Below are 25,098 nucleotides of genomic sequence, written 5' to 3' on the forward strand. Positions count from 1 at the left end.
CCAGGCAAGATATACTTCCTTAAAGCAAACAAACAAACAAACAAACAAACAAACAAGAAAAAGCCTAATCAATGTATGAGTGTAACCAGCTTTCTTTTTCAGATTTCTAAGTAAACAGTCAACAGGATGCTGAACCCACGGGGATTTCTAAATAACTGATGGAGCTGCTAGCAATTGGTGGTTGCACCATTGCAGGAAGTAGAGCAAAAGGTATGGGAAATGAAATGCGAGCAGGCTTTATAAAAGACGGTGGTTGTTTCAAACGAGCGATGGGTTAAGCATTTTTCAGAGAGCTATTTGTGGCCTGTCGCTTTCGCACGCCAGACACACAGACACAGAACAGCATGGAAACGCTTCTTTTTCTATTTCCTCAATTGAACTACATGGCCACAAAGGAGGAAGCATATTTCAAAATGCTTTGTCCAGAAGACTTGCAGCCACCTAAGATGAAGGACGGCAGTAGCAGGTTGGTGTGTGTACCTCGGTTCTTTTCATATGTTTGCATGATGTGGGAATAAGTAAATGTATTTTGTGCTTTGGTAAATGTTGACGCTAAAGCCAGAAATCTGAGAAGTGCAACTTTTATCATGAGAACAGACGTTAAGCAGCAGTTTTCTTAACAGTTGGCAAGAGCACCCAACAGGAGAAATGTTATGTTGCTTTATAATATCTTGTCTTAGTCTGATTGAATGTATGGCTTTGAAGACTTTTAAAAGTTGCTGTCTTTTTTGTTAAAACACGTGTCCTATTTGCAATGTATTGTCTTGCTATTTGTACTACAAAGATGTTGTGTAACTGATAGTGTGACATTATAAGGACATGTATAATCTAGAGAAATGAAAATTCTCTCAAGCTGTTTCCGTGACAAGCCCCACCGGTACAGACATGTTGTGGAACTTGATGTATATAAATTTTTTCCAATTGCAGACAGAACGACAAGGAGAGGAAGAGCCGACTAAGCCTTTTTCTCACCAAGTCAGGCTCTCACGAAAACGTCAGTCCCAATAAAAAGACTAACCCGACACCCAGCAAGTGAGGCAAAAATCCATTCATTTCATAGCCAGACTATGCTGTTTTTTGACGAGTGTTCATTCATTATTAAGCACGGCTCCCTGCACCCTCAATGACTCATTTCAGCCTTCCCCAGACCTCTCACGAGAATCCAAAAACACTTTTTTGCTGCATCATTAGGGAAGAGCTGACCGCATCTCTGATTTCTTTCTTTCTCTCTTTTTTTTTTTTTTTTTCGCTCCACAGTATCTCACCAGAGGCGGCTTTGCAATGGAGCGACTCATTTGAAGAACTGCTAAAGCACTCAGGTCGGTTTAATGCCATCAACTTCTCCAAAGAACGGGTCAAATTGCTGTCCAAAAACACTTTGTGCTGCTGTCAAACACTTTTAGCTCCATTTGAATTGTGGAACTGTTCAGAAGTGCTAGAGGCCATAAATAGTTAATGGAGAGAGCAGTGAGGGTTTCACTACATCTTTAAAAAGTTTGTGAGCCCAGATAGTAATACAGAAACTGTGCGACTTCCTCATAACCAGAAGAAGTTGCACCTTAGTGCCACAGTGAAACAGAGTGAAACACTGTAGCTATGTGCTCATTTGGGAATGATTTATATAATCAATGGCATATAATAAAGGATGGTGTCAAAGTATATTCAAGCTATGAAAATATAGAATTTCATTGTTCATTCACTGGGACTTGGGAATGAGGAAGCTATAGAAAGTAAAAATGGGAATGTACCCAACAGGGTCAGAAAATAGTACTTTACTAGTTGTTTGTCTTGAGTGTCACTAACTCACAGTGTTTCTTTGTGTCTTTTTCACCACATCAGATGGGGTGGAAACCTTTTCTCAGTTCCTCCGCACAGAGTTCAGTGAGGAGAACATTGAGTTCTGGTTGGCCTGTGAAGAATACAAGAGCATCGATTCTGAGACAAAGCTGCTGTCCAAGGCCAAATATATACATGCAATATTTATTGATTCGGATGCCCCTAAAGAGGTATGGCACGGCAAGTTTATACATCATAAACTGCATAATATGCTGTAGAGAGTGGAGCTGCCAAGGCTAAAAAAAAAAACTTGCTCTCGGTTTAGCATTTTTCTTTGGCTTATTTGTCACTGAGGGGCAGAAAAAGTTTGAAATATGTATGGCATTGTAATAAATAACATAACAAGGGAGAATGGGGGGAAAATTCTAAAAGCACTGCATAGTCATGAGCCTGCAGCAGGTTGACCTTTGTGAACAATGGTTAGGAGCGGCGGCTTGCTGAGGTCATGCATCTGGTGCGTGCAGAGCAGCAAAGCAGGTCAGGTTATTTTCTGAGGGGAGAGACAGCAGCGGTTAAAAAGGTTTCCGTTCCCCCTTCTGCGAGGATTGGCGCGACCACCATCCGATACGCTTTCAGGGCCTGCAGCGGATCTGACCGCTCAGAGTTTGGTGTCTGGGTTTGAGGTTTCTGACAGCACTCTGCAGAACTGTCGAGAGCATCACCCACACACACTTTCAGTCTAAGACAGAATGTATGCACAACAACGTGAGAGCACGCTACAGTAACATGAAGGGTGCAACGGCTCGAGAGATTTGCAGCGAGATCTGAGTGTAAATGAATGTAACCTTGAACACTGATGGTGGAAGATAGTTTTTTATATAACACATGATTATTCTGGGAGCTGTGTTTAAGCATGAATCATTTTAATTGGTGTTAAACCACCACCACTGCCCTAATCAGTATGTTCAAAGTATTTAAGAACTTGAAAATGAACATCCATGTCTGTGATGAAAACAAAGGAGAATCAGTGCTTTTTAAGTCTCAAACGTATCATCAAAAGAGCAGGGTCAGAAATAACAGATGTTTGGCTATGGTTCGCATTAGAACCAAAGATCGATTACAAGAAGGACAAGTTGATGCTTGTGTCCTTGTGGGGAAAAAGATATCCTCTGAAGTGAGTTTGGGGGGGAAATCATGTCTCAAGAGAATGAGCACAAAGAAGTATCTGGGCACCCTGAGTCAAACTTAAAGGAATACTTCACCCATACGGAACCATTTTTTTTTTTTTGCACATTTATACTAAATAGGATCTCCGAGTTCAATACACCTTCATATTCCAACCGGTGAAGTAGGCCTTTAATGTTTGATTTCATGTGTGTAATCATGCAGAAGTGGGTTTTCTCCAGTGTTTTAAATGGTACTATCTGACACTGCTCTCGCTGTAGATCTTGGGGTTTCACCATTCTTCTTGTCACCATCTGATGTATTCTCAGTTGGCAACAAATCTACCGCTCTAGGAAGTAGGATATGATTCGAGATTCTTCATTTGTCGTATGCGCAAGACTTTCAGCAGCAGTCCTTGACAATTAAATTATTGAGTCTCAGGCTCCCTTCAACAATGCACTATACAATAAATAAATGTTTTAGAGAAACACTCAAGGGAAGAGAGCCACCTGACACCTAAGTAAACACAAAAATAGTGCAAGTAAATTGTAAGTGTAGAGATATGGTGTATAACATATAAATATAAAAGTGAATGTAAAATAAAATGAAATGTAAAGGAAATGGATGACTCCACATGGAGTAGACTACTGTACAGTACATAGGATAGAATACTGTTACAATGTAGAGCTCAAGACAAGGCAGCCATCTTGTTTATGTCCCTTTATTTTGTTGTTCTAAATGTTTTCCCTGAAAGCAAGATTCATTCAGATCAAGACAAAAGTGTGCATTATAACACATGGCATTCCTTAAGTATAGACTTAATGTATGTGACGAATAAGCCTGCATAGTTTTTATAACATTTCCTGATTTTCTTTCAGGTCAACATTGACTACAACACCAAGACGGCCATCCAGAAGGGCATGGCACAGCCCACAAAGAGCAGTTTTGAAGCAGCCCAGATGAAAGTCTACAGCCTGATGAAAAAGGACTCCTACCCGCGGTTCCTCACCTCTGACATTTATCTGCGTATCACCAGAAGGAAAGGCCCGGGGAGCACTATGTTTCGCAGAAGGTCACGCTCCTGTGTTTTCAACGAGAGAGGCGAGGCCACATCTGAACCTTCAGCCTGGTAGATGTACTGTAGCATTGCAGGTGATGCAGCGCCCTCTGGGAAACTGGTTATTTAAATATAGGAGGTAATCCATCGAATGTGTTCTAAGTATGCTAAACTTGAAGCGACTGCAAGCTGCTGGTTAGTTTCGCTTAAAATCGTAAAAAAATCAGCCGACCGAAATATGTACAAAAATGAAAGAATAAGAACAGTTATGAGGCCACTATGTCATAGCTATGCAGATAACTCAAAATAATGAAGACTCTCGGGCCAATCAGTGTTGAGTATTCCCTGTTGCATGGTATAAACTCAGAGTACTCTGCAGCACTCGTGGGATAATCTATCCATTCTCTTTCTCAGGAGCACTGAACTGCTTGTGAAATAAACTTTTTATTGAGGGTTTTTATATTTTCTCAAATCTTGCAAAACTTGAAAGACAAAGGGATGGTTGGAAACAGAATCTCAACTGAAGTGCTTCCATGCTACTGACGGTACTCACCCAACAACACAGGCAGCCACACTGCCTGACTTCAGACATATGACGCTTTGAATTCTTTGTCTTCGAATCCAGCATTTGCACCTTGTACATCATTTATAACATTTGATACAGGGTTCAAGCTAATGTGACCATATCTCACTGAAATGGATTCATGATTTTTTTTTGTTATCCCCAGCATTGTGCCAGCCCATGCAGACTAACTTACAGTGAACACCTGCAGCCACAGCGACTGCAAAACACTGAAACTATTTAATGGTGGATATGATTCTCTAATTTCTGGTACTACTTCAAACATATCCCCCCGAGAAATGCATATATTTGATTTGAATACTAATATTACATTATATTAATTATGATTTGCTGTTTTCATTTAGCTAACATCTTATATAATTTATATATTACTGTGATCATATTTGTTGCCTCCTTGCTGTTGTTAATGTACATACTTTAATATGTGGAGTAACTCAAATAAACATTTTGTTGTAAAAAATTTAAAAAATGTATAATTTACAGAGAAAAGAAAACTGTTTTAATGGGGCCTTTAGCGTCATCAATTAGTCTGAATGGCCAAATACAAATGTGACAAATGGAGCCATAATGTGTGCATAGTACAGTACTGGGGGAAATTGTGATGGTGTGTAGCTCCCTACTCCAAATCACTGAAAAATTAATAGACCCTATCAACTCCCAACACTCAGAATAATTTATGTTGCTTGTGTATGTCTGCACAAGCTATACTTCTTACAAAGACACATATGTATTCATTCAAATCTGTCAGCGATCCCACTGAGTTTGCACCCCGAGTATGTGTGCCCAACAAGAATACAGTATACAATTATATACAGGTGCACGGCATACGGCTGTGTACACACAAACAGACACACACACATAGCTGGATTAGCTCATTAACATACATGTCAGGGTTTCCAGTATAGCCTTGAGAGGGATAAATCCCAAGTTACTACCTTTTCACAAAAAACCTGCGTGGAATACCTCACGGATCACATTAATTATGCATCCATCTCGGCGGCATGCAGAGCTGTGCATATACTGCGGTTGCTGCCTTCTCCTCACACAAACAGTGGCAGAAGAGAGGGAAAACATAATGATGTGTGTAACAAAGGTAGGAGCCTCAGCTGGCCTGCCAAATTCATCACAGTTTACTATTAGATGCCCCGCTAAGAATTTGCTGGCAGATTATCTTGTTCATGTCCCATTGGTATTTAAATGTGTGACTCACAGGTCTGTGCTTAAAAAAAACCCCTCTGCAATCTTCCACAAGTTAAAGATGTATTGTAGATCCTCTGAAAGGGGGAAACACAGGAGCAGGAAAAGCAGGTTGCCTGGTGGGAAATGAGGCTTGTGAAAATCCACATGAAGAGCAGCAGTCTGCGAGGAGTTTAAAACGAAAAGAAAACTTGTTGTAAGGTGTCTTATAGTGGAGTTTCTCAGGTATGCAACACTTTTACAACACAGGTTTCAAGTTTGTCCCATTTCATGAGCTTTTATCTAAATCGATGTGAGACCAATTTAGTAATGTAGTTTTTGCTCACTCCCTGGACTCAGATATTGAGTGGTGAATTTTTCCCCCCTCAATACATCCGTTTGCACTTGATGCGGTTGGATATTGCAAGGATATTGACAGACCTAAATGCATTTCAGTGCAGCGACAAACAGAAGGACTTGTTTTTTTTTTGTGTTTTTGATGAAAGACTTCAGTTGAGACTCCTCTCTCTCTCTCTCTCTCTCTCTCTCTCTCTCTCTCTCTCTCTCTCTCAGCGTTAAAAGCATATTTAGAGGCAAGTGTTCCTGTAGGATAGAAAAAGATTGTGTAAAATGCCAGACGGTTATATTTCCTTGAGTGTAAAAGTGGCCATATGCTCATCAATGAATGGGTGGCGGCTTTCCGACAGGCATTAAAGAACACTTAGGAACAATCTGTACTTCAATTATGTGAAGAAGGCTCTACTGTATTTCAGCTGCATTGAACCTGTAGACACATGCTGGAAAATAAGAGATATTCATTATTTTTCTATACTAAATGCCACAAACAATGACTGCAACATGTGCTTATTCTTTTTAAAAGCACTTAAGTATTAAAGCTATAGTGTGTAACTCCTGCTGCCGCCATGAGGAATTCTGAGGAATTACAACAACACTGTCGGCGCATCTACATGAGGTAAGTCTTCGGTGTTCGCGAATGAATTTTTCTACCTTCTGGTGTAAATCCAGGTTTTTTCTCAGCAGTAAAATCAACAACTGAAACATTTCTTGGCCGCCTCTTGGGATTATTCTGAGCTCCTGCTCCAGCGTCAGGGGGGCGACACCAGTTTGCTAATGCTGCCATACTGAGAAATACAGAGAAAGTTGTGTGGAGCTGATAGGCTTAATCAACTTTGTGTCAACTTGTTTTGCGAGGGCTTAAATGAAGACGACATTCATTCTTATGAAAAAGTTACACACTATAGCTTTAAGGAAAATAAAGTGTGTTAAGGGGTAATGTAAAATTCTGCAAATGCTATTCACCAAGGTCAAGTAAGCTTGGCCTGAAATTTTACCATTGTTTATTTGGCTTGATAAAATATTTAAAGGTTGTCAGATATTGAACAAAATGTGCTGCTAAAAGGATGAAAGTAAGTGTAGAAAAGGAAAGGAAGGTCAGGATCTCTACCGCACACCTTTTTTATAATACAAGTCAAGAAGAAGAGATGAGACACTTTCTAATTAGATCAAAGGCATGCTTACCCGAGTCACTTTCAGGGGTTCAAAATTGAATTTAAATAGGTTTTTTTCAGTTCCATCTGCACACTACACACCGACCCCCACCCTGTAGGCAGCTTCAAGAGAATGATCAAAACCCTGTTCGTGTTCAAATGAATAGAGTAAGTGGGACCAACAGGGATGAGAGAGAAAACACAAATTCAATGCTGTCAGTGACGGAGAAAGGTGGACACGTGATGCAATTGTAACGTGAGAGACAAGGGGAGTGGAGAGGACTAGAGTGCCACCCTGTGTGCGGCAGAACAAATGCAACTGCTTTCATATAAAACAGTGGAGGTGCACTGCTTTTACCCACTAATGAGACTCCAAAAATTATATTAGGAGACGTGTATATGAAAACAAATCAGTGATTTTCTACAAAATGAGTCTTTATCAGCGCCTTACTGAGCTTTCTTTTGTCCTTAAATGGCAACACTGAGGACGTCTCAGGATATATTTTGATTTGAAAAACATGAAAAAGCTAAATCACAACCAGACAAAACATCTTAGATACTCTGTGACAACACTCCTCAGCAATGTCTGCCAGTGCCCATTTTTGACAAACAAATTCCCTCGACCTGGTGCGTCCACACACATGCAAATAGGGGTAGATTGGGTGTTTTCCATCGCCTGTTGTGATTTACATTCTTGGTTTGTTTGAGCCCCGTCATGACTACACTGTGAGGTCAGGAAGGTCAGAACAGGTTAAGATGAACTGAACATGATGATGTATATGAGAATTCACTGTGTGACTTGACCTGCACATATCAAACAGACTAGAGGGAGCAGGAAAAAGGCCTCCAGATATACAGTAGTTCATGATCAAGTGATGGAATAATGCTATTCCCTAGTGCTGTGCAGTGGCAAGGCAGAATAGCTTTCTTGTGTCGATCCATGTTAAATCATAAGAATATGTTAGCATACAGTATGAATTTGCTCTCATCACCTTTAGAAACATGGTTTGTGGGAAAGTAAAGTATGATAATAATCTACATCAAACATCCATTGATGGAGGTGGAAAAGTACACAATAGACATAAAGTTTGAGCTGCTGACATAGTTACACTAGAAGTGAATCACACTTCTGTGAATGTGTGGAATGAAAAAAAAAAAAAGTTTTGTTTGTTTTTGCAGCTTGCAGCTAGGCTCTATGAATGTTGTCCCGTCACTTTGCTCCACACCAACATGTTTGAACAACTATTGGACGCATTGTCATGAATGTTTTTACAGAGTGACATTCATTAACCCCAGAGAAGGAATTCTACATACTTGGTTGACTCTGACCCCTGACCTTTCTTACAGCACCACCTTGAGGTTGACATTTATATTTTTTGTGATATGTCTCAACAATGCTGGATGGATTGCCATGGAATTCAGTATACACACATTCACTTTCCCCTTGGGGTCAATTGCAATTACTATTGTGATCCCTTATATTTCCATTAATCATATCATCAGGTCAAAATCTCAATTTGAGAAACGAATTAAATTCCCAGCCATTAGCCTCAGCTGCACAATACCATTTGTTTAGTGCTAGTTACCAACTGTTAGCAGGCTAACACATGAGACTGTAATCGCAAACATGGCCAACTTTATACCTCAAAACACTAGCATGTTGACATTGTCATTGATGTCATTTTTATGAAAATAAAATGACGACTTGTGCTTGAAAATCAATTGATTCAGTACATGGTCGCCTTATGTGAACAAAAATGTCATTCCCACATCTATTTCAATGTTATAGTCAATATGGTGAAAGCCCCTGAGTCACTTACATGGGAATCTTTCCCATATGAGCTGAACACAACATAAGTGCAGGCTCACAGAGTTGCTGGCATGGCTACAGATTTCAATTTGTGTTTACATGAGCAATGTTCATTTTCAAACACTTGCTTTTGTGCATTTCCAAATCCGATGCAGACTTGCATCAGAGGATAACTAATCTATGAACTTGCAAAACTGCAAATCACACAATGACAACCTTTCTGTTTCAAGCGTCATTGATCATTAACATTGATTGAAGTTGTTTGCTTGAGGCATATTTAATAAATCAGTGCTTGTTTATTCTTTTTGGCACCTTGGTGAATGAGCTGCAGATATGCAAATGGATGTATGATGAGTCTTCTTCTCAATAGGGAATTTGTTTAATGGCCATTTGTTTGTGGTCAGGGTTGTTCCCGGGGCTTCCTGACCATTGCTAAATGATTTAGTTAAATCTTTTTCTGAATTTGTCATGTTGCGCTCTATGCCACAGCAGGCCACTATGTCACCACATTGATGATTATTCACCAAACAATGCATTATAGGTCTTACTGAGTGATGCAAAGTATTCCATAATCTCAAATGTTTTGGTTTTAATACTCTTAATTCATTTAATTAGTCTCCAAACTATCTGCTACCCTCCTATTGCCACATTCACATCAATGGCGATCCCTCTCTTGAACAACAGGTGTGGTCGGCTCAAATCACAGCCGAGCTCTCTTCTCCTCATGTTGCGACGGCCATGGAAGGATGCCCCTGTCCTTACCAACAAAAACAATTCATTTGCATACAGATTTCCATATATTCCATTCATGTTGGGTGGGGGTCATTCAGATTTACTCAGCCACTTGACTCCCTTATTTCTCCAAACAATCACCACTCCATCTTCAGTCTGGCAGGATCCTATCTCCCTTCACAGAGGACGAGGAGATGGCCATAAAGTGAGTTACTGCATATTTTATTTTTTGTTCCGGGGCCTTTACCCATTTTCAGCAGAGAACAGCTAACGGCAGCCATGTGGAAAATACTGAAGATTTTTTCACCCACTGTAAGTCTCACCTTGCATTGTGACTTTATTCCTAAAGGGGTTTGTAATGTGAGTCTAGCTGTCGTGTGCTCAAGGCATTAAACTGAATGTTAATTTTTTGTTTAGTTTTATTCACACGTCATCATCATTCCATTGAGGCCCAATAATGGCAAACGTATAATAGAGAATGAACAAGACATTAAAACACAATTCACAATACTCACAATACAAACAAATACCACAAATTCAGATGATCCCAGTACAAGTATGTAACATGATTAACAATCAATAATAATATGTTAACTGCAGTTTTTTCCTTAAGAAAGTTCCACTTACAAGTCCTCTTAAAACATATAACAGCATATCACACTAGTATATATAACAGTATATCACACAGTATATGAATGATGAATAATTTGGCCTGCCTCGGGGTTTGCCGGTGGCGTGCTGTGGAGTTGACAGATTACTGGGCTAGTGATAGATCTCGATGCTCTTTTCAAGGGTAGATTGTGTTGCTTCCCCAAGGATCCGCTGGAGGATGTTGAGACTTGGAGCGAGTCTGTGGACAAAGTCCTCACTTGTAAAGGTAAGATTCTCTACTGATTGTATATGTATATTTGATTGTACATTTCTTGCTACCAGTTTGCTATCATCTGTGATTTTTTTCGCCTCAGGCGGACAGATAGCTTTCCGGGAGTTCCTGAAGTCCGAGTACAGTGAGGAGAACATACTGTTTTGGCTCGCCTGCGAGGAACACAAGAAAATCAAGACGGTCCCAGAGATGATCTGCTCCGCCAACAGGATCTACTCAGAGTTTGTCCAAACAGAGGCACCTAAACAGGTAAAATGACTGCAATCTGACAGGGCAGGGTTTTTTTTTTTTGTTATTTTTATATTGCAAAAATGCCCGAAGAGGGTCACTGATCGCAATCTGAATGTATCGGGCCAACAGTGACATGGTGACAGCTATTAATTTAAGCATATTATTGTTTTAAAACTGCTGAACCTTACTTTTGGTGCACACAAGTTGTTTTCCCCCCTGACAACATTATAGGGAATGACGATGAAAAGAGTTGCCGTAAGACGCCTCCGGGCCATGTTATCTCATTCCAGATCAACATAGATTGCACTACCAGAGAAAACATAACCAAGAACATCTCCAAGCCAAGCCTGACATCGTTTGATACAGCACAGAAGCTCATCTACAGTCTGATGGCCCGGGACTGCTACCCGCGCTTCCTCAAGTCTAACATCTACCAGGGACTCCTGAGGAGAAACGATTCGAGGTGACCGCTGCAAAACTGACAGCCTCTCTCAGACGGGATATCTTCTCTCCAATTCTGATCAACGGTAGCAGCACCCCTTGATTTCAGTGTGGATAGTAAGGTTCACGCCATACAATCCATATTCTAAAGTGTAGCACAAATAGCTTTTCTCAACCTGTGTGATACAGTAGACAGTTGCAGCTCAAGAGCATTTGTGGCTTGTATTATACTTTATCTCTTTATCTGTGTTATTTCATTTGATTATGTTAAGATAAAAAAAAAGTCTTTCAAAGGATTGTTCTCTCCTCCAACCCACAAGGTTAACAATAAAAAAGAATTCTTCATTGTAAATACTATCAACGCCTTTTCTAATTGATCATGCAAATATTAATCCTGATACTCTCACATAAATGTAACTTTCACATGCAAATAAATGTGTAAGTGTATTGTTAAACACCAGACTGGATTCTGAGTTCTATCAAATGTTTCCTTGTCTTCATTTATATTTTTTAGTTTTTGAAACATGTGAGACAGGGTGTCAGGGTGTGGTCAGTTTGAATGTCATGCAAATAGACTTTGTTGTTGTCAGGGAGGACTGAAGCCTCTAATAATGACACTGTGCTGTGCTATGGTCATTGGTCAAAAAGTACAGCAGATGGCAACAGAGGCATCATTCTGTAAGCAAGATGACAACACAACGAACCGAGATGAAAAAAAAAAATGAAAAAAAAAACGCTTCTCCACACTTCCCCTCTCTTTGTGTGGTGTATTTCTCAGAGGAACTGTATGAATCAACCTTGTCTGCAGTCCAATTTGGCTGAAAATGCCAGACGGATTTCGGTGGCAATTCAGGTGGTTTAATGTTGCCGGGCGAGTTCATTCATCATGAAGAAAGAAATCACCAAAACTGAGCTCATCGTCCTTTATGTAAATCTCCCTTTAAAGGAAGTTTTAGTGCAGGCAGTGTTGTGTTGAGCAGCGTTGCTGGTAATATAAGATAGTATGAAAATGTATTTGCTTAATTCCCTCAGTTTTATCAGTTTGTTTTTTGTTTGTGACTTGTCGTTGGGCCAGGGTGGATTTAACAAGCTCGTATAATCCTCGCTGTAGAAAAGCACGCAAATACAAAGAGAGCAGCCATAGAGCAGGGTTCCAAATCTGTCCTCTTTTACAGTACAGATCCAAAAAGAGGCTAAGTTCAGCATGTAGGGTTTTAATTCAACACACATGATTCTTTTGTTAAATCGTCAAACTCTTATGCATGTGTTTTTTTGTGTTTGGAAAGTGGAAGTAGGCACGGCGTGGTTACTCCAATGTGACAGGGTGTTAGACCTTAGAACATTTTGTTATGTTTGTGTTGGTGTCAGTGAATGTATTGGGGGGGGGGGGGTTATTTTAAGAGGGTGTTCAACACCGTGGAGTTGTGTGCAGTGCAGACATCTCACCACAACTTCCTCCCAGTGTCGACAACTCTGGTTTTACTCACATCTGTGTGTAAGACGGGTTAAGTTCTTTGGGTAGGATACTGTTAAAAAGATGTAAATAAACAAACCACATGTTTAAATGTGCAGTGTGTAGAATGCATTGGCCTTTTTCTGAACAGACTTGGTAGAAATGGAATATAATATTCACAAGTATGTTATGATTAGTGTATAATTGCTTGAGAAAAATTAATAAAAATCTTTTATTGCCTTAGAATAAGCCCTTTAAATCTACGCAGAACGGGGTCACCCCACATGGAGACCACCACTTTGCACTGCTTGGTTTCTGCAGAAGCACAGAATGGACCAACTCAATAGCCATATGCATTTCTACAAAAGTGGGTGTCCTGGGAAATGCTCCTGTTGGAAGACGATCAAAAACTACTATAGAATAAATAACTAAATGCATCTTCACCTCATCACTTGATATTGTGGAAAGACTTGGGGCAGTGGTGGATGATGCCATCTTTAGTAACTAGCTTCTTGTCCTTGAAGGCCACTGTAGCTTCCTGTAATAATTCGAAAAGGAGGGGTTAGCGAGGGAGCGTTGCAATCTAGAACTTTCACCACTTGATGCCACAAGATATTACACAAACTGCACCTTTATCCTGCACTCGTACTTGTGACAAAGTGTAGCCTGGCTTTACTGCAGTATATCGCTGGCAGGAAGTGAAGAATGAAACAAACTGAGCAGAGATATCATTCTCAGAGTGAAAACAGTTGACGGAGGAAACTCACAGACGGGTGGGGCAACCGATTAAGGAAATGGTTGAGATAAAAGAATTGATGTCACAACAGCATGCCTTCAACAGCTGCATAAGAACACAAACACTTCCTGTAAAGCAAACAAACAGGAGTACTGACAACAAAAGTACTAAGCCTACCTCTGTTTGAAAAGCTAAAACTTGCCTTGGGTATGTGTAAAGGTTATACATTTTATACAGAATGTCACTATATTTATCAAACTTGCAGCTTGTTTAACACATAAGTTATGGCATATTGTGATTCAAAGATAATATTAACACACTAATGCTATTTAAGAATCCGTGCTTAAAGGGCAATTCCATATTTTATCCTGGAGCCCATACTCCAAATAGTATGTTCTCTATATTTTCTGTATATTTTTTTTAGATTCCTTGACACACTTAATTACGTTACTGTACTTTTTAATTGTTGTAAATAAACTTGTAGTTAGACTTGAAAATCACTTGACGTACTTTTGGCACTGTGAACATCGGGCCTGCTTCCATCGTTGTCAAAGTAACATTGTGATTTTGTAAAGCAGTGGACATTTATTGAAAAATGAAAGAAAAACAGTTCAATGTTATGGCGAAATGAGGCACAAAAGCAGGATTTCATTGAAATAAAATGGCAGGTAGTTTGAATGAATCCTGTATTAAAATCCTGCAGTAATACATTTCCCTGAAGAAACGTAAGGTTGTTTTTTTATGCAATTGCTGAAGGAAAGGAAACAGTAAGAGCTTCAAATTGATCCTAAGATCAATCAACAAAAGGGATGCAGTAGTTACAGTAATCATTCTGGACCCATTTTCTAGCAGCTTAAAAACTGCATTCAGGACCAACTGTGGGACATTTTACCTTATTTGTCAGAATAGATGGAATTACAGTCCACACGGGATGTCAGGAAAACATCTCAAATGTTTCACAAACATTTTAAGGAGCTGAAAGAAGCAGGTTTGGAAACTGTATTGATCCTTCTCCAGGCCGAGGATGCTTTGATAAACAACAAATTAAGGACTGCAAATATGGGAGTACTAGCGTCCACATCACATATGGGGCATTCAGTGATGAAAGATGTGTCCCTTGCCACACAGTGTATTTCTGAAACTAACAATTTAGGGCACCATTGTTGGAAATTCTACACATATAGCTTTAATTCACAACTTAAATTCTTGTATAGACAGTACGTTGTGTGTATGTTTCCATATTTAAAGGGAAATTACATTTTGAATAAAATTGTAAAATTTGATAATATTAACTCACAAGCAGATTTTTGAGAACCAAAGTATTGACTTCTAAAGGACATCCCGAGCAGATTTGTGGAGGGTAATTCTGTTATCAATTTAAGCTGGAGGGTTCTCAAATTTCATATGATAAAATCAGATCATTGACTACAGGTGTGATACTTTGATGAGCCATAAAACCTAATCAAATGTGTGCTACTTTTCAGTGTCATATTATACACCATTTGTCCTGAACTAGAGCAGACAGAAAAAGGAACAACACCTGACAGCTGTAACCTAGAAAAACAAAGGACAAAGGAGTGTGTACTTTTGTTCAAATCTCTCTAATAAAAGTCCAGAGGAATGTCCACATGACAGTGAAAGCTTTCGTTTTGTCACTAACTCCTGTCAACACAGCAGCAGGGAGCGATTAATCCCTTTGAGATCATTTACTTTGGCACATGGGGGAGCTTCAGTGACAGAGCTCACAAGATTGAGGAAGACTTGACTTGACTTGGTGGTTTTACACAATGGTGTTGACAAATCGGCAAGAGCTAGATCCTTCAACCTCTGCAGGAAAAATATTTGAAATTTTTATTTTATTTTTAGTACATGACACAGAGATGGCCTAATAATATCCGTGTCTACAAGATGTAATCCTGTCTTGGAATGGAAACACTTGGTAGAATGACTTGCCTAAGACACATACCACGTAACCACAGGTGCCCCTGGTTACAGTTTTTGCCTAATGCTTACACACTAATAGTGGTTGCTAGGCCCAAAGCATCACAACCTCTACCTTTGGTGACCATGCCCTAAACACAAGCACCAACCCTACAAACACAATATGTGCTTTGCACTGTGTTTGAAATTCTCCAACACACTTTTTGCAAAACACTACACACAGTGTTTTACATAAGACACATTGGTCAAAAAGGAAATCACCTGCAATCCTTTGGAAAACACATCTATTTAAAATACAAAACACAACTAAAATTGGAAAAGCACACAGATTCACACACATGAAAAATTAAAAATAAAGCTAATATAATACCAATCAGTGTGAGCCTTAGCATTACAAATAGACCTCAGATGAGCTCAGCTCCTTTGTGAGACAGTAAGTGAGACTTTTAAAGTCAAAAACCATCCAAAGTACTGAATACAGCTGTGTTTTGCATAAAGCACATCTGTGTGTTGTTGCTGCTAGGAAAGAGTAATTCAAAAGTGCATGTGTGTATTGTTTTGATGCTAAAAACAGTTTTGAAATGGGATTGTTAGGTTTTGTTTCAAGAGTTTAATTTTGCCGTATAAGTTAGAAGTTTATCTCCATGTGCTTTGTCCTATTCGGCCTGTGTGTTAAGTTTTGACGCAGTGGGCCAAAGTCTGCAACATGTCTGTAAGCATTCGACAAAAACTGTAAGTTACGGTGGGCGACCTTTGTTCCATGTCCCCCTCTCTGTTTCTCTCTGTGTTTCCTATCTGCCTCCCCTTTCAAAACTCAAATAATGCCTGTATGTTAGGACAGCTTCAGTGAAGGGGGCTGAGAGATTGTTCAAACCAAAGAACACACTGAGTTCAATTTGATTGTGCCAAAGTTTGAGAACATCTTAAAAGGGAGGTGTAACTTCTGCAGGACAGCTGCCACTGTATCCACACGTGAAAATTACAGGATGATGGTAAATTTGAAATCACAATGTAACAACACTGCAAACACAGAGGGAAATAGTCTTAAATCAGTGGACTGGCTCAGTACTTTTGTTTTAGAGCAATATTTATCTTGAGTTAACCAGTTAAAGGAAAAGCTTTACATTTTTACAAATGCCCTCCATTACTTAGGTAATATTAGCCAGTTCTCCAATTCAACATTTTCTTTCTTTTGAGAAATATGCTTGTTCATTTTCTTCTCACGAGTTGAATGGGAAGAATGTTTGATAGACACATTTCATTACTTTAAAACTAGGACAGAGTCAAGCTAACCATTCCCCCAGCAAGACATTCATCTCCTTATATAACTCCTAAACAAAACAAAAAAAGCAAATACAAACACTTTCAAAAAGAGTAAATGTTGATCTATTGCTTCCGGTTAGCAATCTAGCTAACATCTAGCAACAAAGGACTTAGGGTCCTATCTGGCCAAGGCTGCAAAACTCCTAAGTGTAAATTCAGTGAGTACTCATTTAAATCCTTATGAGTTAACCTTTTTTATAAAAGGCAGAATTTTTTTGTCATGAGAGAAATAGATGCTATACTGTCAAGATGTTATCTCTCGTTACTGCAAAGTTGCTATCAGTCACTAGCTCTTTGGGTTGTTGGACCCATGATAGCAACATATAAATGTTGTTTTTACCTAATGCAAGTACCTCACACAAAGCTTGTTTCAGTCACATTTGCCTATGCGAGTTTTGAAAGAGCATCAGCCCTTAGTTCGCATAGTGCTTTCAAAGGCTGAAACAGTGGCATCGGTTGTCTAAGGCAAGCTCTCCACACTGCATTTGCCTATCTGCTGCAGAATTTTCCACTGTCCCCATTTGCATCCTCGGACTTTCAAACAAACATGTAATGATGCAGGTACAGTACAGACAAGGCGCTGCAGTTGCAGTCTGCGCAGATATGCGTCATCTCCAACTTCCTTTTTTTTCTGCGGTTAGCTCGCGATGATGATGTGATACTACACACCAACCTCATGCCAGACTTCTGCTTGTACATATATATATAAGTTGACACTGAGTGGGCTCATTGAACAGAAAACGTTAGCGGTCTGCGATCTCACATGTCTCTAAGAGCAGCCTATAGCACACAGTCACACATGCACTTTTGGACATTGTTGCCATGCCAGATCTAGCAGCATTACCACCAAGGCAACTGCAGCACCTCAACATGGACCCTGACAACAAGATGAGGGGAAAAGACGGGTAAATATTTTGTTTAATGCGCTGTCAACTTTTAGTGTCAAATTTGGTCAACGTTTTAGTATCAGAGGAACATGCCTGGCGTGAGAAACCTTGTTGATTTGTGTTTGTGTGGGTTATCCAGGGCTGGTAAACACAAGTGTCGACTGCGACGGAGATCGTGTCAAGCCGTTAAAACTGAAGGGTAAGTGAAGAAAACCTCTCCACTGTGAACCAAACGTCTACACTGTTGACATGCTTGTTCCATGTGTTTATGACAATGCGGACCCCTCTTTTGCAGGCTTTGTTTTGATGAAATGTCCCAGTGGTCCCACTCTCTAGAGAGACTTCTATCATCCAAATGTGAGTTTTCATTACGTGGTCCCATAATCAGCATTCATAGTCAGTATTCTTCCTCGGGACTAACGAACAGCATCTCCATGTATTGCTGTCGTCTTGTTTAGATGGCTTGAAGATATTCCAGGCCTTCTTGAAGTCAGAGTTCAGCGATGAAAACATTGAGTTTTGGAAAGTGTGTGAGGACTATAAAACGATTAAGTCTTCCTTCAGGATGTCCTCCAGGGCCAAAAAGATCTTCAAACGCTACATTCAAGCTGAGGCTATGAGAGAGGTATGCACATTTGATTATATTACAGACAGATTTACGGTTCTTTTCACAACACATCGTAGCTCATCTGCTGCTACGTACCTTAGTATTAATCGTCCTTGTGTTTTTTTTTCCTCTGCTTCCAGATCAACATTGATCACAAGACCAGAGAGCTGATCCGGCAGAACATTAAGGCGCCCACCACAGTCTGCTTTGACGACGCCCAGAGAATCGTATACGGACTCATGGAGAGGGACTCTTACCCACGTTTCCTCAGGTCCGACATCTATAGGGCTCTACTGGATTCAATGTCAGAATCCGTGAAGATGTAGAAGGAAACAGATACAAGAGACATTGTGCTCGAAGAAGCTGGACTTCAAAGCATGAGCCCAACGCTGGACTACCTTAGAGTAGCTGGTGTGTGTGTGTGTGTGTGTGTGTGTGTGTGTGTGTGTGTGTGTGTGTGTGTGTGTGTGTGTGTGTGTGTGTGTGTGTGTGTGTGTGTGTGTGTGTGTGTGTGTGTGTGTGTGACAACTGATGCTGTTTGATTAACGGCAAAAGCACCAAAACAAAAAACACCCAAAAGTCAGTTTCATGCCTTCATGCCTTCCTTCTGAGTTTGAGAAGACATGCTTTGGGGTTGGCCAGGCCATTAATTACTGTGTCAGCTCAGCTTGACAAAGGCTGAAGAGAGCTTCTTCATCTGGTATAATGGAAAAGGACGGCTTCTACAGTTGAATCAACAGCAGCTGCAGCGATAGCCGCTGTACAGCACAGAGACTTCCCAGAGATGTCATGATTAAGTAGTTAAAAAGTCGGGGGCTTTCTGTGAGAGACGCCAGGAAGTGTATGTGGTGCAAACAACACCATCAACCCAAGGTGCAAGTGCATGAGCTGGTTTCTACATTTGCACACAGCATCTTCAGATTATTGTCGTCTCACTAAAGCGACAGATAGGCAGACGCTATCTAGATGTGGATTTTTATTTGCAGCATTATGCATTTAGAGCTTTTACATTCTGACATCAGTGCTCTCGCAGTAAAATAATTGACTAATATATAATATACTATATTAATCTGTTATAAGCTAAATGTTAACAATTGTATTCCACAGTTTTTGGAATAGGTTGTGAATGTGAATATTATGAGGAATTTGTACATATTTAATAAACAATATACTTCCAAAAAATGAAAGAGAGTGCCACGATGACTAAAATCTGTTCTTTAAGACACCTTATTCAACTTAAGAATCCAGGATGTAACTATGTCACCAATTCATTCAATTTAGAAGAAGAATTTATTCAGAATACTATATTTACTAACAGTAACAGTAACAACATTTACTCCATAGTGGTTTCTGAGCTTAGACATGTCTACAGCAGCACAGTTTACAAAGATAATTTACTCATGCTCTCTGCAATTCTGATTATTATACAGTGCTTCATAGGTCTGACACTGTTTGTTGCTGTTATGTACTGTACTGTTATGTTGATTTAGACTACAAACTTTATTTATTTGTCATTATTATTATTGTATTTCGTAACAGCTCATCTTTGCCCTTCATTGAAATAAGTATAAAGGTGTTAACACTGAGTGAAACACTCAAACCAAAGACTGTTTTCAGGGCCATACCATTCAGTGAAATTCACATACATTTGGTATCTTTGGAAACTTTGTGCTTATCAATAGAATTTTCGAAAAAGTGTTCTGGGTTTACGTAAGCGGTGTCTGGCTGCATAGAATGAGTCTGTCATTCAGATTTGTAAGGTTAAAAGGATTAACATAATAGAACTGCAGTAAGGGCTCTACTAGTAAGACAGGTTGTCACATAATGCTCCCACCCACACAGCATCTGATTCTCACACCAACCTTTATCTAAAATTAGCCTTTCATGTTTTTGAATGTGTTTCCAACACTTCTAGCACTCTTCGGTTTGTTCAGCCTTGGTTTCACTCTCCAGTCTTTCATCTATCACCAGATCAATCTGACGCCACCATCATAAAATGTTTCTAACAAAGCTGAAAGGTTTAAAACTATATTCATGTCAAACAAAACAAAAAAGCTTAAAGAAGGAAGTTTATATGTGGGAACCTATCCGAGTTTCCTTCACTAAAAGGTCACAAAGAATAGGGAGAAGTGTTGAGAGCCAACTGCTCTACTACATCCTCTTTTAATCTCACTCTTGCATCCGTTTTGTTTGCATGAGCGAGCACACACACCCACCCACCCACCCACACAAACGCGCACACACACACACACACACACATTGTTGGTATTTTAACAGAGATAATAACAGCAAAAACAAAAACTATTTCAGTATAAAGGCACCACAGTTTCGTGTTTTAACCAAAACAGCTTTTAACCGGATGACACCTTTCCTTGTTTCATTCATTCATTTCTAGTACTGGTCGTAAGCACTTTTTATATTTAGATTACAGCTGAGGTTAAACTGACGTGGAAGGACCACTGCTTTATCAGTAACAAGAGGATCCTGTGCTAGATTAGTCATAGGACCATGATAGGCAATAAAAACTAACATAAATGAGGTCACATCTGAGACAGGATGTTTGAGTCGCACGCAATGTGACACATTTCTACAGATCACTGATGTAAAACTTTGAGGATATCCACCTGCCTCTGTGTATTACAACACAGTAATTGACATTAAATGCATTCTTATAAGCCATGGTTTTACTGTATCTTGAATGCTATATCTTGAGACAGAAGTCATCCTTTTGGAACCACATGGGGTGTACACTGGTGGTCACTGGACCGCTGTGTGATGTTGCTAGACCAGTTGTACAGAGGTGGCTTTGTTTCAAGACAACTTCAGAAGCAGGCAAACATGTCATTGTGGAAATGCTCAATCAGATAAAAACCTATTTCAGTCAAACATTAGTCTAAAAGATTTCCATCAGTGATGTCACCAATTTGGGAACAAAAAGTTCTTCTTCTCTCTCTTTTTTTTAGCAATTCAGAAATGTGAACACAAGAGTCATGTACAGTCATATGAAAAAGTTTGGGAACCCCTCTCAGCCGGCATTATAATTGACTCTGCTTTCACAAAAAAAATATAAAAGTGGTATGTCTTTAATTTACCAGGAACAGCTAAGTACTGGGATGTTTTCCAAACAAAGATTTTTTGAAAAGCATTATTTGGTTGTATGAAATAAAATAAAATATGAAAAACTGGCTGTGCAAAAATATGGGTACCCTTGTGGTTTTGTTGATTTTAATGCCTGTAACAGCATGTAAAACTGATGACTTTAAACACAAAGTTGGTTGGATTATGTTGTTAAGCCTTGAACCTCATAGAAATGTCTGTTTAATCATGAGAAAATGGATTTTAGGTGCCTAAATGCAAGTTGCACTTCTCTTTGACTCTCTGCTGAAGTGAGACAGAATGGGATCATCAAAACAGCTCCCGAAAGATCTTAAAAACAAAGATTGTTCATTGTCATGGTTTAGGGGAAGGCTACAAGAAGCTTTCCCAAAGGTTTCAATTGTCAATTTCTACTGTAAGGAACGTTGTCAGGGAATGGAAGGACACAGGCACAGTTGCAGTTAAACCCAGGTCTAGCAGACCAAGAAAAGTACAAGAGCGGCATATGCGGCGGATTGTGAGAATGGTTGCACACAACCCAAAGATCACCTCCAAAGACCTGCAAGAACATCTGGCTGCAGATTGTGTATCTTTACATGGTTCTACAATTCAGTGCAATTTGCACCAAAACATCTGTTTTTTATAAAGACCAAATAACTTAATTTTTGTCTCATCCGTCCAAAGCATTTTCTTCCTATATGAAGCTGGCTTGTCTAAATGAGCTTTTGCATACTCCATGCAACTGTGTCTGTGGCGTGGGCGCAGAAAGGGCTTCCTTCTCATCACCCGGCCATACAGATGTTTTGGTGCAAATTGCACTGAATTGTAGAACCATGTAAAGATACACAATCTGCAGCCAGATGTTCTTGCAGGTCTTTGGAGGTGATCTTTGGGTTGTGTGCAACCATTCTCACAATCCGCCGCATATGCCGCTCTTGTACTTTTCTTGGTCTGCTAGACCTGGGTTTAACTGCAACTGTGCCTGTGTCCTTCCATTCCCTGACAACGTTCCTTACAGTAGAAATTGACAATTGAAACCTTTGGGAAAGCTTCTTGTAGCCTTCCCCTAAACCATGACAATGAATAGTCTTTGTTTTTAAGATCTTTTGGGAGCTGTTTTGATGATCCCATTCTGTCTCACTTCAGCAGAGAGTCAAAGAGAAGTGCAACTTGCATTTAGGCACCTAAAATACATTTTCTCATGATTAAACAGACATTTCTATGAGGTTCAAGGCTTAACAACATAATCCAACCAACTTTGTGTTTAAAGTCATCAGTTTTACATGCTGTTACAGGCATTAAAATCAACAAAACCACAAGGGTACCCATATTTTTGCACAGCCAGTTTTTCACATTTTATTTTATTTCATACAACCAAATACTGCTTTTCAAAAAATCTTTGTTTGGAAAACATCCCAGTACTTAGCTGTTCCTGGTAAATTAAAGACATACCACTTTTATATTTTTTTTTGTGAAAGCAGAGTCAATTATAATGCAGGCTGAGAGGGGTTCCCAAACTTTTTCATATGACTGTATTTGAAGAACAACTGGATTTACCAAAGGTTTGATACAACAAAGCAGAACATAGATGGAAAGGTTATACATTTACATATTGGACAAATGTACACTTTTTACCTCATAATGTGCCAAAATGAAAAATTAAGGCATCACTAAAGGAAATGGAATTAATCAGTTTGATGATTATTTTTTGATCTTACCCCACATAGTAAAAAACAGTATCGGGTTATGGGTTAGGTCTTAAATCTATCAAATCTATCCCAGCATATATCAGGTGGGACTCAAATGAGGGTCTCTGGTCCTTCCAACCTGCCACTACAAGACTGTTAACCACCATCAAAAGCATATCCCAATGGCTCCAATGCTCCAAGCCTAACATGCAAATATAGGCTCTATATTTATATCTACAGTAAAGACAGCCAGGTAATATCATTTCTCAATAAATAACAATACATCATAAAACATTTGACTGAATTATTTGTGAGTGACGCAGACTACGAAGGTTAAAAATTATGAAAACAATCATGATCTAAGATAAACCTGACGTACTCAGAGTTTTCACACAGTAACAGGTTGTTTGCATATTGTGGCCTTAACATGTGGGTTGCTCTAGTTTTATGTAGGTAATGGTGTAACGTGTATGTGAAAGCAGACCTAGATACTGTGTGTACACTTCCTCAGTAATGACCTCAATCATGAATCATGTGCGCTACGATAGAGTCCCATTCTTAGTTTTGAAGTCAAAGTGAGATAATTTAATAAGCTCCCGGTGCAGTTTAGCTTCTTTCAGATATTTTATTGAAACAAAAACTTTAAATCAGGAAGTTTCATAGGCGGGAATTTCAGAGGACAAACGATGGTGTCTTATTAAAAAGCCTCCTGTGGACAGGTGTTGTAAACTAGCATTTATGCTAACACACTGTAAACGATGCATCTGGTTCGTCCAATGACATTGTCATGTCCATGTCCAAATAAAATCTACTATACTATCTACTATTATTTTTTTTTTCAAATACATTTTGCAAAACTATATTCAAAATATAATATTTAGATATACATGAATTGAGTTACTTCGTAATATGTATATTTTTTATTGATTTAAGAGAGGTATCTAAAATCATAAAAAAATTATTGGCCTTATTTAATTAGTGATGTCCTGAGGAATGAAATCCGATGTTTTTTTCTTTTTCCATACAGGTAAGAATTAAGATTTACTGTAAGTTGTTGAAATATATTTGTACTATAAAACTATTAATAATATTGTTCTACTGTTTCTTTTTGTTTTTACTTTCTTCTGCTGTTCTTCTTATGTGTTTGAAGTTTTCAGGCTTATATCACATAATTGGTGCATGTAATTAAACATTAGAAGATAGGCCTCGATGCCAAGGTCATGAGTTGCTGATAGGATAGGAGATTAAGATGACTTACTCAAAGCACATGGGGGTAGGAACAGTTTTATTTTGGTTGTTTATGAAACTGCATGGTGCTTACTTCCTGTTCAACACAGCCCAGTCTGGTCCTATGAAACCACATGCTAATTCATGCGTAGAGTCCTTGTTTCAGTGGTGAGTTTAGGTTCAATCTGGTCCATACCGTTTTTTTTTTGTATGGTTTGTGCGGTCTTTAAACTATCTCATTCATAATGACGTACTGTCCTGCCCATATTACATCTACTGCAAAACACATTCATTCACTTGTGTGTTTAGTTTTAAAAAAGTGACAGTGTATTATCCTTACACACGTACATCTTAACAGTATACCAATGACTGGTGTATGGTGTCCTTACAAAGTGAGGAGTGAGCTTGAATATCTTTTTAGATAAAGAGAGAGGAGGTTATTTCCACTTTCAGATTCTTAAACAGACACCAAGTTGTAACTACCATTACCTAGCATTGATAAAGTCGTAGTTTACAATAGTCTGAGCTGGTGACCAAAACATATTTAGCCCTTCTTCTCTATGGACAGTAGTCTAATGACTGTCTGTCTCCTGTGCTGATGGTTCAACACTGTGGTCCAGATGGAAATATCTCAACAATGAAAATATGTATCTACAATATGTACAGCCATGCATGGTGTCTAGATGACTATAATAAGATAACCTGTGACTTTTTTTCTAGTGTCACAAACAGATTGACATAAGATAACATGTTTTTGTGTCAACTGATCAACAGATTGC

General features: G+C 39.2%; 3 protein-coding genes across 3 annotated transcripts; all 3 read left to right on the forward strand.

The window, feature by feature from the left end:
- The first annotated feature begins 339 nt into the window (after positions 1-339).
- On the forward strand, positions 340-4,983 carry rgs18 (regulator of G protein signaling 18). Its single transcript, XM_080033795.1, has 5 exons — positions 340-466; positions 928-1,032; positions 1,258-1,319; positions 1,840-2,006; positions 3,819-4,983. The coding sequence occupies exons 1-5, from the start codon at positions 345-347 to the stop codon at positions 4,071-4,073; spliced, it is 711 nt and encodes a 236-aa protein (XP_079889921.1). The 5' UTR covers positions 340-344; the 3' UTR covers positions 4,074-4,983.
- Positions 4,984-10,085: 5,102 nt separating this feature from the next.
- Positions 10,086-11,387, forward strand: rgs1 (regulator of G protein signaling 1; the record flags this gene model as incomplete). The annotated part of the gene is made up of 4 exons (XM_080034107.1): positions 10,086-10,118; positions 10,599-10,683; positions 10,772-10,938; positions 11,211-11,387. 4 exons carry the CDS (start codon positions 10,086-10,088, stop codon positions 11,385-11,387), a joined length of 462 nt encoding a protein of 153 aa, XP_079890233.1.
- A 6,180-nt stretch (positions 11,388-17,567) lies between these two features.
- On the forward strand, positions 17,568-19,452 carry LOC307255160 (regulator of G-protein signaling 13-like). Its single transcript, XM_080033796.1, has 5 exons — positions 17,568-17,719; positions 17,841-17,900; positions 17,997-18,058; positions 18,160-18,326; positions 18,449-19,452. Exons 1-5 carry the CDS (start codon positions 17,637-17,639, stop codon positions 18,632-18,634), a joined length of 558 nt encoding a protein of 185 aa, XP_079889922.1. The 5' UTR covers positions 17,568-17,636; the 3' UTR covers positions 18,635-19,452.
- Positions 19,453-25,098: the final 5,646 nt, after the last annotated feature.

This window comes from Ammodytes marinus (genome assembly GCF_949987685.1).
Source record: "Ammodytes marinus genome assembly, chromosome: 9".
In the NCBI taxonomy this organism is placed as follows: domain Eukaryota; kingdom Metazoa; phylum Chordata; class Actinopteri; order Uranoscopiformes; family Ammodytidae; genus Ammodytes; species Ammodytes marinus.

Excerpts from the sequence above, each read along its gene's own strand:
- rgs18 (XM_080033795.1), top strand. The coding sequence starts at position 345 with ATGGAAACGCTTCTTTTTCTATTTCCTCAATTGAACTACATGGCCACA. Across the intron at positions 467-927 it reads ATGAAGGACGGCAGTAGCAG|ACAGAACGACAAGGAGAGGA; the intron begins GTTGGTGTGTGT and ends TTCCAATTGCAG. Across the intron at positions 2,007-3,818 it reads ATTCGGATGCCCCTAAAGAG|GTCAACATTGACTACAACAC; the intron begins GTATGGCACGGC and ends ATTTTCTTTCAG.
- LOC307255160 (XM_080033796.1), top strand. The coding sequence starts at position 17,637 with ATGCCAGATCTAGCAGCATTACCACCAAGGCAACTGCAGCACCTCAAC. Across the intron at positions 18,059-18,159 it reads GAGACTTCTATCATCCAAAT|ATGGCTTGAAGATATTCCAG; the intron begins GTGAGTTTTCAT and ends CGTCTTGTTTAG. Across the intron at positions 18,327-18,448 it reads AAGCTGAGGCTATGAGAGAG|ATCAACATTGATCACAAGAC; the intron begins GTATGCACATTT and ends CTCTGCTTCCAG.